Raw genomic sequence first — 16,986 nt, 5'->3', positions numbered from 1 at the left:
ATTTGTGGTCTCCTATGCATGATGATTTGACTAAAATTTCTGACTGATGCTGCTGTCAGCCGTTGCATTTTATCCCTATTTATAGTAACTATAATGCATGACTATGCACCATACCCCTGGATATCCTTATCCATTAGGAATTTATCTAACCCATTCTTAAAGGTGTTGACAGATTCCGCCATTACAACTCCCTCGGGCAGGGAATTCCAAACACGTATTGTCCTTACCGTGAAAAAGCCTTTACGCCGTATTGTGCGGAATCTCCTCTCCTCTAACCTGAGCGAGTGTCCACGAGTCCTCTGTGTTGATCTAACCAAAAACAGGTCCCGCGCAAGCTCTGTGTATTGTCCCCTTATATATTTGTAGATGTTGATCATATCCCCTCTTAGTCTCCGCTTTTCCAATGTAAACATGCCTAGTCTTTCAAGCCTTTCCTTGTATTCCATCGTCTCCATGCCCTTAATTAGTTTGGTCGCCCTCCTCTGTACCTTTTCAAGCTCCAGGATATCCTTTTTGTAGTACGGTGCCCAGAATTGGTCAAGCAACAAAGCACCTATAGTATTGTATTTTGTGTGCTATTGTTTTTTGGTACACAAATTGTATATGAAGTTTTAGAGAAATTGTCTAAAGGTGCATACACACGGTGTGGTGTATTCTTGCGATTTTGACTATATATTGATTATATAGTCAAAATTGTAAGAAAAGTTAGCACATATCGCACTGTGTGTACACAGCTTGCGATACCGATGCGCGGCCCCACGGGATCTGTATCACAAGAAAAAACAGACTGTGCAGGCAAGTTGACTATATAGTACAAAGTAAGCCATAGTCAAAATCGCTCAGTGTGTACAGTCATTATCGGTGCTCTAGGGCAGTTCAAGGGAAATCACATAGTCAAAATCGGGCATAGACAATTGCTCACCATGTGTATGCACCTTAAGTTTTAGTGAAGCCTAATAGTGAATATGAGATTTTCAAGCAAATCAAATTGTTAGACGTATGGGTGTAAGTGTAAGGGACAGAGGGCTAGTGCATGCCTGCTACTGGTGCCGGCCTGTACACCATGCAGTAGTTGTAAATTTGTGTAGCCAGCAACTCCACACTAGCCCCGTATATACTAAGGGTAGGTTTTTTTTCTTCATTTTACCATTGAAGCTGAAATATTTTAGGCTCTGTGAGACATGCTAGCAGCCTGTTCCACTAGCTGTACATATGAAGGGTACATGCTAACGGGTGTGGTTCATAGAGTCGACCACACTTAAGTCGACAGTGTCTAGGTCGACCACTATTGGTCGACAGTGTCTAAGTCAACACCTAACATGTAGACACAAGCAAGGTCGACATGACAAAAGGTCGACATGAGTTAAAAAAATTGGTGTCGTTTTCTTCGTAGAGTGACCGGGAACCCCAATTAGTGCACAGTGTCCCCTTCGGGCAAGGTGCCTCGCTCCGCTACCGCTGCGCTCGGCACAGGTTACAATCCATGTGGACTGCGATTGGGAACGGTGAAGTAAGAAAAAGTTTTAAAAAATTACAAAAAATTATGAACTCATGTCGACCTTTTGTCATGTCGACCAATAGTGGTCGACCTAATGACTGTCGACCTAGAGACCAGATACCATGCTAACACCTTCCATACTCTTACACATAACTGTTTAGTCAAATGGCGTCTTAAATACAAATCCTTGCCATGTCAGTTGCACATTATAAATCTTTTACCATAGATACAATATGTTACCTGGCAACTTGGGCTCCAATCATAACATCCCCATCTTTCATTAGTATTCTACTGTATGGCCTGTGAGGTAGAAGACATAATGGGTGATCCAAAAATACAACATAGTCACAATGTTTAAGACATACCTATAATCAGGGCCAGTGTTGGGTTGTTCAGCACACCCTAGGGTAGGCATATGCACTGTGAAACCCCATTCGGCATATCACTGTGCATGTGCTGCCCTTGCCAACCCATGCCTGTTTGCTCTCGTAAAATGGTACGGCACACGCCCTGACTGTTTAAAACTGATTGCAGGTGGGCGGTAACCCTTGCCGGCACCCACTCTACCCACGTTCAGGGCACTGTCTCACTGCTTTGCCCCTCTATAAGCAATGAGCAGCTAGACATCCTTACCACCCTTCTCCGTAGTGGCTGAACACATAAAAACACAATGCTACCTAGAGAGAGATTGAGGGCGATAGAGAGAGAATAAGCTAATGTTTGGGTGCTGCATGATCATGGTGATATTAATGGCCATTCCAAGTATGGAGCCTTTTCTGATATAGCACATATATTCTTTTTATTTTATATTTGAATAGTATTTACCTCATGTATGGGTCCACACTCAAAAAGACTGATTCAAGCAACACTTCTGAAACAGATATAAAAACACTTTATCAGACATCAGTGTACTGACTTGTTAAGCTAAACAAGAACATTTCAACATAGTGGGCGGGATGTATTGGAGTACGAGTTTGCCCGACATGCGGGATACCGGCCGAACTCGGCTGTTTTTTTAAAAGGGGCAATCATTTACAAGACATGATTATGCCTTGCAAATGAGTGCTCCTTTAAAAAAAAAAAAAAAAAAAAAAAAAAAAAAAAAGGGCTAATTTCGGCCTGCATCCCGCACATTGGGCGATCTCGGACTCCAATACATCCCGCCCAGTGAGGGATTCAGAGATGGACGCAGAAGAACAGCTGCTGCATCTTTGTATGCAGCAGCTGTGCAATAATATGCTAATGCTGCAGTAGGTGTCTTGTGTAAATAGACTCTTCCTTCCGGCGTATCCCATCCACTGCTGCTTCCGAGGATCCAGCATGAGATAATTTTGCAGGAACATTGCCCATCTGAGTAACCCTCAGGTTACTCAGGATGGTCGGATGTTTTTGGGTGTGGATTATTAGATCTACACTAATAAGGTCTACAGTCAATAGGTCTACCACTATGTCGACAGGGTCAAAAGGTCGACATAGAATAGGCAGAAAGTAGAAAAGGTTGATAGTGTCAAAAGGTCGACACAAAAAAAAGTAGACCGTAAAGTATGAAAAAGTAGCTTTTTTATAAATTGTGTCGACCACTGTCATGTTGATCTTTAGTCCCTGTCGACCTATTGAACCGTCTACCTTTAAATGTAGACCTTTTGACCTAATGCATGTCTACCATTAGTGGTCGACCTATTGACTGTAGACCTTTTTAGTGTAAAGCTATAGCTGGTGTTATCACACAGCTGGTCCAGCCAAGCAGCATCCAAGGATGAAACCCACTGTCCTCAGCACGACCAGAAAACAATAAATGCAAACTATACTTTTTAGTGTTCACAGATGTTTGGGCAGGCTGCTAATCCTGGAGGAGAGCATATTTTAGTTTTGAAGGGCAAAAATCTTGATGCATTGCTGAAGCTGAAATATACATTTACGCTTATAATATAATCAATGCATACCTCCAAACTGTCCCGATTTCGCGGGATAGTCCCGTTGTTTTGGGACTGTTCTGCTGTCCCACCCGCAGGCCGCAGTGTCCCACTGTGGGGGGGGCAGCCTGGAGGCTCCTGTTATCACTGCCCTACTTAACAGAGCAGCGGTGAATAGATGCTATGCACATACGCACAACGTCTATTCACTGGTGACAAAGGGAGAGGGGGCATGCCAGCAGCTCACAGACCGCTGGGCATGCCCCCTCAGTGACGAACGGGGCGTGGCTCGTGATCGTGGCACTCCCACGAAGCCGTGCCCCCTGTTCATAGGCAACGCCCCTTTTTGAAAATCCAGTGCAGCTTTGCCGCGCAAATGTCCCTCCTCACCTATCACTACTGTTGGGAGGTATGTCAATGTGATACATTTATTATATGTAATATTTAAAGTTTCCTATACAACTTTTTGTACAATAACCCCTAAGTACCCACCACCCTTGCACATATGCCAATTTGTGTCCTGATAATACAGAGGACACTGGGAAAATAAACTGCGTTACTTGACTGTTGCTTGAGGTCATGGCTCCATGTACAGAACTAAGATAGTTCATATATTGCATTGACAGCTTTATAGACTGTATAAGGACCTAATTCATATCTCATAAGGTGGATCTATAGCTTGAAAGGGAATACATACGTGATCCCGTCTGTCAGTATACAGACAGCGGCATCCCACCAGCCTGAATCCCAGCAGTGAGCGCAGCAAGTCCCTTTACAGGCTTGCAGTCGGGATTCCGGCGTTGGTATCCTGAACGTCGGGAACCCGACAGCCGGTATATTAAATGCATCCCCTTGAAAGTATTTGTAAAGGCATATGCAGGGGCGGATTAGTACACTGGGACGCCGGACCGGTTTCCATTTGGCTGATCCGGTCGTCCCCTCAGTGGCCACCGTAATCCCCCATGCAGCGTTACCTGAAAGCTAAATGTAAAAATGGCCACCGGGGAAGCTTCTGCGCATGTGCAGCTGCCCCCCCCCCCCATAGGGCTTTGCAGGCCCGGGCCGTCAGTCACCACTGATGGCTCCGCCTCCGGGTCCGCATCCAGCCCTGAGCCTGCCCTGCCTCAGTCCAGCCCCAGAACAGGAGCCAGCAGCCAGCAATTCCGACTGCCTCTCCGTAAGTAACTGCCACAGCCTGTGTGCCTGATTACTGTATTATATTATATATATATATATATATATATATATATATATATATATATATATATATATATATATATACATACACACACACATATATATATATATATATATATATATATATATATATATATATATATATATACATACACATATATATATATATATATATATATACACACATACATACACACACACACACATATACATACTGTATAATATATAAATATATATATACACACACACACACACACACACACACACACACACTGCTCAAAGTGGGCCGGTACCGACACTTCGAGCACTGAGTCTGAAGACTCCCGCCGCCACGCTCTCGCTCCTATGATCGCGGCGCTACTATTTCAAATCTGCCACAGAGCGGTAGCCAGTCATTGGCTGCCGCTCCGTGGCAGATTTGAAATAGTAGCGCCGCGGTCATAGGAGCCGCAGTGCCGCCGACCACAGCCTCCTCCTCCCTGCACCATCGCCACCCTCTGCCTCCTCCTGTAATACACTGCTGCTGCCCTCAGCCATGCTGCCGCCCTCAGTCCTCCTCTGCACCATGCCGACCACAGCCTCCTCCTCCACCGCCGCTGCTAAATAGGTAGTCTTACCCTGCTGCCTCTCTCTCTCCCTAGTCCCTACTGTATGCCCTTGCTGTCCCTCTCTTTGTCACTCTCCCTGTCATTATGTCCCTGCTGTCACTCTCCCTGTCCCTATGTCCCTGCTGTCACTCTCCCTGAATTTTGTCTCATTCTGTGTGCCATAATGTGAATTTCGGCTCATTCCGTGTGCTGTAACGTGAATTTCGGCTCAGTCTGTGTGCTATAATGTGAATTTCGGCTCATACTGTGTGGTATAATGTGAAAGTGGCACCAGTACTAGATAGTATAAGGCAGTGGCGGATTGGAATGCCCGGACGCGGGACCAGATTCTGTTTGGCTGGTTCGGACGTCAGTGATCCCCCACGCCGGCCAGCTGCAGCGAACGGAGCTCAGCTCCGATCGCGGTAGCGTTCACTTAAAGCTAAAGAAAAGATTGCTGCCGGTGGAGCTGCTGCGCATGTGCAGCCGCAGCAGCCCCCCATAAGCCTTTCTAGGGCACGGCCGTCAGTCACCACTGATTGCCCCACCTCCAAGACCGCCTCCAGCCAGCCCCGAGTCTTCCTTTAGCCCCAGCCGCATGGTAGTGTCGCTCTACTACATGGGCTCAGCCAGGCAATTCTGACTGCCATTTTTTAGAGATAATAACACTTGTTATCAAGGGAGCGCAAAAATAAAATCTACAAACTCTTTATTTTTAAAATGTATATAAACAGAAGAAACCCACATTCAATAAATACATTGGAGTCAACATACATAAACACCGCTATCCATATCTATATAAAAACCAATATATCTATTTCATATTGCCCTTTATGACAACGGAAAATATCTATTAAAATGTCCAAGAAATCCTCATGGATAAAGCTGTTGTAAATTTATAATCGTTACTTTCCAGTAGTAGTTGATACTTAGAATTCCTTCTTGTGGATAAACAGCAACAATTGTAACCACCGCCTCTATTTAATGTTACTGTAGTTGAAAGTTCATATATAACTCACGTGAGTATTAGAGGAAAGCAGGGGGAGAACGCCGTGGTAGTTGGTGAATCACAGCGGTATGCTACGACCCCCGCTATTCGTGGCAGGATCTTAATGACACTCGCGGTTGGAATATTTCTCCCTCGGGTGGGGTAGAGACCTCCTTTTGCTCAGCCTCAGATTGCTTTTTCCCCACCGCTGTCTTAGCAATAGACGTCCGCCGCAGTGTAGCTTGTTGTAAACGGGCTTAAAGTATCAGCATTCAGAATGTCCGGTGAAGCACCTTCCTTACGCGTTTCTCCGCTGTTATCCAAGAGCGGTTTCGTCAGAGGATACATCAGCAGCCTGACAGGCTCTTTTTAAACTGGTTTAGAGCTCACCTGCCAACAGACTACTGGCTTTCCTTTCGAAAGGAACATGGCGGTAACAAGCGGATGGTGGCTGGGCTCGCAGTGGGGGGTTCTCACAGCGCCTGGGGGCGGGGGACTGGGGGTCTGAGGTGGTAGATGCAATGTGTCTAAGTGCTCTACCTGGCGTAAAGTGTATAACGTGCTCTACCTGGCACAATGTGTATAACGTGCTCTACATGGTGCAATGTGCAATGGGCACCAAAATGTCTAGTTACTGTACAGCTCTGGTGCAGAGTGTCCTGTATGCTACACAGCCCAGCAACATTGTCACCCACCCCTCCTCCCCCTTGCAACACTTTTTTAGTGTCCAAATCAAGTTTTTGTTTTATTTTCCTGTGGGGGCCAACATGTTTTTTTCTTGTGCAATTTGTTTAGTCTGTGCATGCATACGAGTTGCACCATGCTTGTGTCCCATGTGGTGTTCGCAAAGAGATGCTGTACAGAGTCAGACGCATGCACCAAGATGTGTATTAGACGTTTTGCACATTCCTGGGCCGTTATAGATGGTTGGCTAATCAGATGCAAATGTGGCATAGTAATGGGCGTGTTGGCAGACTTCACCCCCTCAACAGACCCCACCCCTATTAGGGTTGCTTCCATAAATTTCCCGGGCTGGTTTTTGATCCCAATCCGCCCCTGGGCATATGAAACCTTGTTCAGGAGAGTATTGAAAAGGCCATAATATCCACACAGCAGAGACCACAGTGTTTGGTGAATGATACATCTCATCTGCCTTGTATAATGTTACTCTTCTCTATTTTAGGGGCATTTTACCAGGGATTTCATGTAGTTCAGAAACATAATGGACATTTTTCTTTTTCATGTATCAACAGTAACAAGTGTCGACGGCACATAGTAAAAGAAAAGAGGAAAAAAATAATAATAAGTATTATAGACTGCAACAGGTGGGGCCTATATATTAAGCCTTGGAGAGAGAAAGTGGATGGAGATAACGTACCAGCCAACCAGCACCTGTCATTTTTCAAACACAGCCTGTAACATGACGGTAGCGGATTACTGGTATTTTCTCTATCCACTTATCTTCCAAGGCTTAGTACATAGGGCCTAATTCAGACCTGATCGCAAAATCTTCTAATAGGAAAAACCATGTTCACTGCAGGTGGGGCAGATATAACATGTGCAGAGAGAGTTAGATTTGGGTGGGTTATTTTGTTTCTGTGCAGGGTAAATACTGGCTGCTTTATTTTTACACTGCAATTTAGATTTTAGTTTGAACACACCCCACCCAAATTTAACTCTCTCTGCACATGTTATATCTGACCCACCTGCACTGCACATGGTTATGCCCATTAGAGAATAATTTTGATGTTGCGATCAGGTCTGAATTAGGCCTATAGACTCCATAGTATGAAACAATAATAATTCTGGACAGAGTAGAACTAAACACAGTTAAATACAGGGTATGTCTAAAACACAAAGGGGTAAATTTAAATAATAAGGAAGTCCAACAGGAAAACAAGGTGAAATGAACAGAAGGCTGGTTAGCCAGTTCAAATGTCAAAGTTTTAAACATAATATAATAACAACAATGTTTAGAAACATTTGAGAATTTTTGGAACAAGGGAAAAAAAGAACCCGGAAATGGGAAATAAGGCAAGGAGAAGGGGAGGGAAAAGGTATGACTGTAAGCGAACTGAGGGGAAGGGAGAGGGAATAAGGAGGACAAGGCTGTGGAACTGAGTGTCATTCAGGTCCAGGAAGAGTCGCATTGTGGAATGAGTACCATGGGAACTAAACAGATTGAAACATGTCCAACATAGTGGATAACTGGCACACTACCAATGCCCATCCTTAAGGGCCATACACACTAGACGACTATTGTGAACGATATTGCCGATTGTGAACGATATATCGTTCACGTCATCTAGTGTATATGGCCCTAGCGACGGACGATGCGCGCACCCGCACTCGTTGATTGACGGTCGGCGGTTGACCGTGCAGCATGCTCAATGTGAGCAATGTCACTTGTGCATACGGCATGTGTGTACGGAGCCGCGATGAGCACGATGTGACATTGCTCCTCCTCCCGGACCCTCCTCGGCTCCATTTTAGCTGAGCTGCTGACAGGAGCCACACTGCACAATCTCCTGCCGCCTACACGTGTCTCCTCCTAGTACTGTGCAAGTCCACTTGTTTACATTGTACAATATCTAACAAAAAGGGCAGCAAATCAGCGGAAGCTCCTGCAACATGCAGAGCATGCTCCGCGGATTTATCAGAGGAGGAATTACTACATGATGGTCTCTGTACTGCTTGTCATGCACCTCCCAGTCAGTTCGCAGCCACTGCACTTAGTCAGGAGCCTCCATGGGCAGCATTCACTATCCTGCTGGGTACTCTAGTGAAGCGCCTTGTGCCCCCTATGGGGCTGCCTGTGGCATTACCTCCACAAATTGTCCTTATGGTAAACCCGCCTTGGGCAGAAAATATGTCTAACCAACTGCAACAACTAAATCAGTCTCTGGTTAGACAGAAATCTACCTTGGGTCACTCACGTGCCCCTGGTTCCTCTAAGCGGGCTGCTTCCTCTTCTCAATCTACTAACCTCTCTGACGAGGAAGGGGAGCATATGGTCCTATCTGACACCGTCTCCTGTGTTGCAGATGAGGACGCTGCTTTAATGGTAGGTGCCCTTGCCTTGATAATGGCTTTGTAGCATATCCTCCAAAATCACTGATGGAGGGGGATTCCACTACAGTGGCTAAGAAAACTGACAAATTTAATACAGCAGAAAGTGGTTAAAACTGTTTTACCCAATTCTGATCATTTAGTGGAAATCAGACGGAACCCTGGTCTAACCCAGGGCAGTAATTTCCTGGTACTAAAAGGGCTTCAGCTCACTATCCTCTCCCTGCAGAGTTATGTACCAAATGGTAGACTCCACCTCCGGTGGACTCTCATGTCACCCGTCTCGTGGTGTCGTCTACTCTGTCTATCACATCACTGAAGGAACTGACAGATAAGCACATTGAGGGATGCCTAAAATCTATTTACTCCTTTACAGGGGCTATACATAGACCCACTATAGCTGCCTCTTGGGCCGTAAAAGGTATTGAGGCGTGGGTTCAAGTGCTAGAGGAGGAGATACCCGAGGATATTTCTGACAATGTGTATGTTAGCAGCAGAGGCAGAACTCTGGGAGGCAACGGAGTCATCTGCCGCCGGGCTCCTGCTCTGAAGAGGGGCACCTCTCCTCCCATTCTGTAACACCATTGAATTAAGTTAATTGATACAGTAGCTGCCGCTGTCTTTTCAGTGGCTGACTTCCTCACTGGTCCCTGCACCTTACAAATCACAACCTCTTTTTTATACTGAACATACACATTTTACAAGTGTCACACCCAGGATTAGAAACCACGCCCTATTACACTGGAAGCAGACACCTTACTGATGAAGCTGTTTGCTCCTGTATAGGAAATATGAGAATTTTAACTATATGAAGATACTTCTCTGACAATTACACGTAACTTCATAACAAATAGCTCCATCAGTAAAGTGTCTGCTGTCAGTGTAACAGGTCATGGGTTCTAATCCTGGGTATGACTGCTAAGAAATGTGTGATTTAAAATAAAAGACAATGAAATGTATAAATACAGTATATACATTTATTTCAGAACACACACACACATTATATATATATATATATATATATATATATATATATATATATATATATATATATATATATATATATATACACACACATATACACACACACATATATTTATCTTAATATAGGAAATAGGAGGGCACCAATATTTATCTTGCCTCCGGGCAACTGTGACGAACTTACGCCACTGGTTAGCAGGGAAAGGGAGAGGGATACTACTGCACTAGCATATTATAGAAAAGTTCCAAATTAGAACAAAGGAAAGCCCTAGTTATATTCTATATCAGATATTTTAATTATATAGGGGGTGCTGCCACTGAATATATTGTTGCCAATATATAGTTATGCACAAAAAGAAACAGAGAAGGATTGGACTTGTAGTGGCGCACTTAGAGTATATTTGTTAAAAAGACCTGTAGCTGTGAAATATTAAAACCAAAAACATATAAATTGACAAAACAAAGTGTGATATGTGTGAATAAAAACACACACTGTGCTAACTGTGTAGTGCTACATATATATAATATATTATAGGTACTATGACCCTTGAATCAAATTACCGTATATACTCGAGTATAAGCCGACTTTTTCAGCACATTTTTTTATGCTGAAAAAGCCCCCCTCGGCTTATACTCGAGTCAACAGCTGCAGCGGACGCCGTGGGCTGTGTGGGCGTCCGCTGCAGCCGGCTCCAGGGACAGACACTAGAGGTCATTATTGACCTCTAGTGTCTGTGCGGCGTTGCTATGGGAGAGACGTCATGACGTCTCTCCCATAGAGATGATCGGGTGCCGGGAAGCGGGCGCTGGAGCGGGCGGACAGACGGAGCGGGCGGACAGACGGAGCAGCGCAGCAGCAGAAGAAGCGGTCGGGAAGCAGGAGCGGGGCAGTGGTAAGTATTGTTTTTGTGTGTGTTTGTGTGTTTGTAAGCGGTGACGGGGGAACAGCAACAGGGGGCAAAGAAAGACGGGGCACAACTACTGGGGGCAAAGAAAGGGGGCACAACTACTGGGGGCAATGAAAGAGGGGGCACAACTACTGGGGGCAATGAAAGAGGGGGCACAACTACTGGGGGCAAAGAAAGAGAGGGCATAACTACTGGGGGCAATGAAAGAGGGGGCACAACTACTGGGGGCAAAGAAGGGGCATAACTACTGGGGGCAAAGCAACGGGGGCATGTTTTTATCTGGCACTGTGGGGGGATATCTGTCACTGGGGGTATATGTGGCACTGGGGGCACAACCCTAGCAACAAGCATTACCCCCTGGCAACAAGCATAACACCTACCGCATGAAACCCCTGGCAACGAGCATGACACCCTGAGCATGAAAACCCCTGGCACCGTGCATTTCCCACCGTAGGCTTATACTCGAGTCAGTAATTTTTCCCAGTTTTTTGTGGTAAAATTAGGTGCCTCGGCTTATGTTCGGGTCGACTTATACTCGAGTATATACGGTATATGCGTTGTTAGGCTGAGTGCCCAATGGCGCTTTGAAGTCACTGATCAGTTGTACTAGATAGGCTTACTGAGGGTACTGTTAAGTGCAATATTCCAATAGAAAGCTCCCCCTCAGTTTGGGCGCTATGACCCCTCACTTATGTGCAATCATATGCTTGTACAGCTATGAGTCAGTGTTTATCCTCACTAGTGATCTCAATGTAATTAGCTGTTCTCAATCAGTTTACAGCAGGTAATATCCGAAGTCAGTATCACTTTAAGTGAATAATCTGTTTGGGCGCTATGACCCCTCACTTATATGCATTCATATGCTTGTACAGCTATGAGTCAGTGTTTCTCCTCACTAGTGATCTCAATGTAATTGGCTGTTCTTAATCAATTTACAGCAGATAATAACTGAAGTCAGTGTCACTTTAAGTGAATGATAATTGATGTTCACTTATATGCTTATACAGCTATAGATCAGTGCTTCTCCTCACTAGTGATCTCAATATAATTAGCTGTTCTCAGTCGATTTACAGCAGGTAATTAATAAAGTTAATATCACTTTAAGTGAATAATCACAATGTTCATTAGTGATATTGTTAATGAGAGACACTGTAATGTCCAAGAATGCATATAAACTCACAGTTTTCCACAATATTCACTACTATTATAGTGGAATATAGATCATAGCTGTGAGGCACAGGGTTTAGAGAACTCTTTGAGTATTGCACTAATGCCGTACACTGGAACACTCCATCAGCTGTTAATAGCAGTATATCCTAACTGGCTATTTTGTAATTATCTGCTGTGTGATGGAAACCTATATATCAAATAAACAGCATTTAACCTGAGTAGCACATAAACACTGCTAGATAATTGTTCTATACTTGTAAAGTAACAAGCAGTGCTGTAGAGATGTCTCAGCTGCTACATTAAGCAGTGTATCTTAGTCTTGCTACAATGTTGCTGGTACATGCAGCTTGCTGAGTCATATGTGGTTAAATAATCCTCTCAGTGCAGAAAAGCTTGTGAGCTCCATCAGTGTCATGAGGCTTCACAATAGCCCTGAAAAAACTTAACTGTGAAACACGTGTCGGCGAGTCACACTGTGCTGCTGTGTATAATAACAATGTGCTAAATGTATTGTGTTGTTAGGAATAGAGCGAGATCTATACTAAAGCTGAGCTGGCTATTGTGAAGCCTCATGACACTGACGGAGCTCACAAGCTTTCCTGCACTGAGAGGATTATTTAACCACATATGACTCAGCAAGCTCATGTACTAGCAACATTGTAGCAAGACTAAGATACACTGCTTAATGTAGCAGCTGAGACCTCTCTACAGCACTGCTTGTTACTTTAGAAGTATAGAACAATTATCTAGCAGTGTTTATGTGCTACTCAGGTTAAATGCTGTTTATTTGATATATAGGTTTCCATCACACAGCTGATAATTACAAAACAGCTAGTTAGGATATACTGCTATTAACAGATGATGGAGTGTTCCAGTGTACGGCATTAGTGCAATACTCAAACAGCTCACTAAACCCTGTGCCTTACAGCTATGATCTATTTTCCACTATAATAGTAGTGAATATTGTGGAAAACTGTCAGTTTATATGCATTTTTGGACATCACAGTGTCCCTCATTAACAATATCACTAATGAACATTGTGATTACTCACTTAAAGCGATATTGATTTTATTAATTACCTGCTGTAAATCGACTGAGAACAGCTAATTATATTGAGATCACTAGTGAGAAGCACTGATCTATAGCTGTATAAGCATATAAGTGAACACCAATTATCATTCACTTAAAGTGACACTGACTTCAGTTATTATCTGCTGTAAATTGATTAAGAACAGCCAATTACATTGAGATCACTAGTGAGGAGAAACACGGATTCATAGCTGTATAAGCATATGAATGCATATAAGTGAGGGGTCATAGCGTCCAAACAGATTATTCACTTACAGTGATACTGACTTCAGATATTACCTGCTGTAAATTGATTGAGAACAGCTAATTACATTGAGATCACTAGTGAGGATAAACACTGACTCATAGCTGTACAAGCATATGATTGCACATAAGTGAGGGGTTACAGCGCCCAAACTGAGGGGGAGTTTTCTATTGGAATATTGCACTTTACAGTACCCTCAGTAAGCCTATCTAGTACAACTGATCAGTGACTTCAAAGCGCCATTGGGCACTCAGCCTAACAACACATATAATTTGATTCAAGGGTCATAGTACCTATAATATATTATATATGTGTAGCACTACACAGTTAGCACAGTGTGTGTTTTTATTCACACATATCACACTTTGTTTTGTCAATTTATATGTTTTTGGTTTTAATATTTCACAGCTACAGGTCTTTTTAACAAATATACTCTAATAAAAGTTATATTTTATGTATCAATTTAATGTTTAAGTGCGCCACTTCAAGTCCAATCCTTCTCTGTTTCTTTTTGTGTATTTCTGACAATGTCAGACAATACCTGTCTCATATTGCCACCACCTTTTGTTACATTCAAGAGGCGTCCTCTGAGGCGGGAGTGTTGGCGGCCAAGGTATCAGCTACGTCTGTACTGGAAGGTATTTTAAGGTACTGGAAGGTATTCTAAGGGATAGTATTCAGAAGTTCCTTGAAGCCAATAAAATCATTAAAAGGAATCAACATGGATTCGTGCAGGACAGATCCTGTCAAACCAACTTACTTGGTTTTCACGAAACAGTAAGCGTAAACCTCGATCAGGGTAAAGACGTGGATGTAATCTTTTTAGACTTTGCCAAAGCGTTCGACACAGTACCACACATACGACTTATCTGTAAGCTACAAGAATTAGGGCTAGGAAGCACTATATGCACTTGGGTCAAGAATTGGTTAGATAACAGAGAGCAGTGCGTTGTGGTTAATGGATCTCTTTCAAATTGGACTGAAGTGTTAAGTGGCGTGCCACAAGACTCGGTATTAGGACCGCTATTGTTCAACATTTTCATTACCGACCTAACAGAAGGTCTAGAGAGCATGGTGTCAATTTTTGCAGATGATACCAAATTGTGTAAGGCTATAAATACAGGAGGATGCCGAGTCTCTTCAGAACGACTTAGTTAAATTAGAAGCATGGGCAGCCATACCACAGTGCATTACCTTACACAGACAAGTGTAAGGTAATGCACTGTGGTAGCAAGAACAAAAACAACACCTACAAACTGAATGGGGTAACATTAGGGGATACTGTACTGTAAAAAGACTTAGGTGTTCTCATAGATAGCAAACTAAGCAGCAGTTCCCAAAGTAGGATGGCAGCAAAAAGGCTAATAAGATACTAGCATGCATAAAAAGGGGAATTGATGCAAGGGACGAGGGTGTTCTACTCCCATTATATAAATCACTAGTGAGGCCACACTTTGAATACTGTGTACAATTCTGGGCACCTTACTACAAAAAGGATATCCTGGAGCTATAAAAGGTTCAGAGGAGGGCGACTAAACTAATAAAGGGCAATGAGAAGAGGGAATACAAGGAAAGGCTTGAAAGACTAGGCATGTTTACATTGGAAAAGCGGAGACTAAGAGGGGACATGATCAACATCTACAAGTATATAAGGGGACAATACACAGAGCTGTTTTTGGCTAGATCAACACATAGGACTCATGGACACTCGCTCAGGTTAGAGGAGAGGAGATTCCGCACAATACGTCGTAAAGGCTTTTTCACGGTAAGGACAATACGTGTTTGGAATTCCCTGCCTGAGGGAGTTGTAATGGCGGAATCTGTCAACACCTTTAAGAATGGATTAGATAAATTCCTAATGGATAAGGATATCCAGGGTTATGGTGCATAGTCATGCATTATAGTTACTACAAAAAGGGATAAAATGCAACGGCTGACATCAGCATCAGTCAGAAATTTTAGTCAAATCATCATGCATAGGAGACCACAAATAGGTTAAACTCGATGGACAATTGTCTTTTTTCAACCTCAGATACTATGTTACTATGTCTGTACTGGCACGCCGCATTCTGTGGTTGAGGTCGTGGAAAGTGGACTTGCACTCAAAGAAGACTTTGGAAGTTCTCCCCTTCACGGAGGACATTTTGTTTGGGGAAGACCTGCATAAAATTGTGTCTGAACTGGCAGCTGTTAAGACAGCATTTCTCCCCACTACTAACCCTTCTCAGATGGCAAAAAGTACCACTTTTTGGTCCTTTCGACCAAGGGACAGCGAAAGGTCAGTCATACCCTAAACAATCTTGCATTTCCAAAACCTCCAAGCCCAAGGCGAAGCAGTCTTGGGCAGCCTGTCAGCCTGCTGCAAAACATGACAAACCTGCTGCATGATGAGGCGGACCTCCCCCTGGGGGACCCCAGGGTGGGAGGCCTACTTCTACAGTTCACCCAGGTCTGGCTCACGACCACTTCAGACGCTTGGGTACTGGAAGCTCTCTCTCACGGGTACGCTGTCTCTACAAACAGTTGTAAGTTCCCTCCTGAATACAGGAGTGGTTGTGCCGGTTCCTCTGTGGGGCAGAGGTTACTACTCGACTCTGTTTCTGGTTCCAAAACCCAGTGGGTCATTCCCACCTATTCTCAACCTCAAGTCTTTGAACAAGTTTGTGAAAGTATCCAGGTTTCATATGGAAACACTGCGCTCTATAGTTATGGCTATGGAACCCGAAGACTATATGGTATCCCTGGATATACAGGATGCATATCTGCATATTTCTATTGCCATCTTGCATCAGCAGTTCCTACGGTTTGCTATTGGCAACCTTCATTACCAATTCCAGGCTCTGCCATTTGGACTGGCTACGGCTCCTCAGATCTTCACCAAGGTCATGGCCGTTATGACGTCACCTCCGTCGCCAGGGAATCAGAATCTGGTCGATATCATGATTCTGGAAAGTTCACACACAATCCTCCTCAGTCATCTACAACTAACAGTGTCCTTCCTGCAAACCCACCGGTGGCTGATAAATTGGAAAAAGTCCTCCCTGGTCCCAGCTCAGAGCATGGTGCACCTAGAGGATCTAATGGACACTCCCAGTTGGAGACTTTTCTTGGCCCCGGACAAGGTCCTGAACCTTCAGGACAGGATAAGACACTTAATCATCGCCCCAGAGTGTCATTACACTCGGCGATGCAAGTCCTTGGACTGATGTTGTTGTCTTTCGACATGGTAGAGTATGCTCAATTTCATGCTCGTCCTCTGCAACAGTTGATCCTTTCAAGTGCGACGGCCTACCACATCAGATCAGGTGCCAAATGGTCTCTTTGATTCCGGAGGTTCGTCTA

At 43.9% G+C, this 16,986-nt stretch overlaps 1 protein-coding gene across 2 annotated transcripts in view; it reads right to left on the bottom strand.

Moving 5' to 3' along the window:
- LOC134899860 (prostaglandin reductase 1-like) overlaps nucleotides 1–16,986 on the bottom strand; it is an 86,489-nt gene that overhangs the window by 23,307 nt on the left and 46,196 nt on the right. For both annotated transcript variants that reach the window (XM_063914204.1, XM_063914203.1), the window contains 2 exons: nucleotides 2,324–2,369; nucleotides 1,739–1,798 (listed from right to left, as the gene is read on the bottom strand). In XM_063914204.1, coding sequence (XP_063770274.1) covers nucleotides 1,739–1,798; nucleotides 2,324–2,328 — 65 coding nt within the window. In that variant the 5' untranslated portion in view covers nucleotides 2,329–2,369. The remainder of the gene's footprint in view (nucleotides 1–1,738; nucleotides 1,799–2,323; nucleotides 2,370–16,986) is intronic.

The sequence above is a fragment of the Pseudophryne corroboree genome, chromosome 1 (assembly GCF_028390025.1).
Source record: "Pseudophryne corroboree isolate aPseCor3 chromosome 1, aPseCor3.hap2, whole genome shotgun sequence".
In the NCBI taxonomy this organism is placed as follows: domain Eukaryota; kingdom Metazoa; phylum Chordata; class Amphibia; order Anura; family Myobatrachidae; genus Pseudophryne; species Pseudophryne corroboree.
Note: the sequence above shows the minus strand (reverse complement) of the source record. Positions and strands in the feature narration are given on the sequence as shown.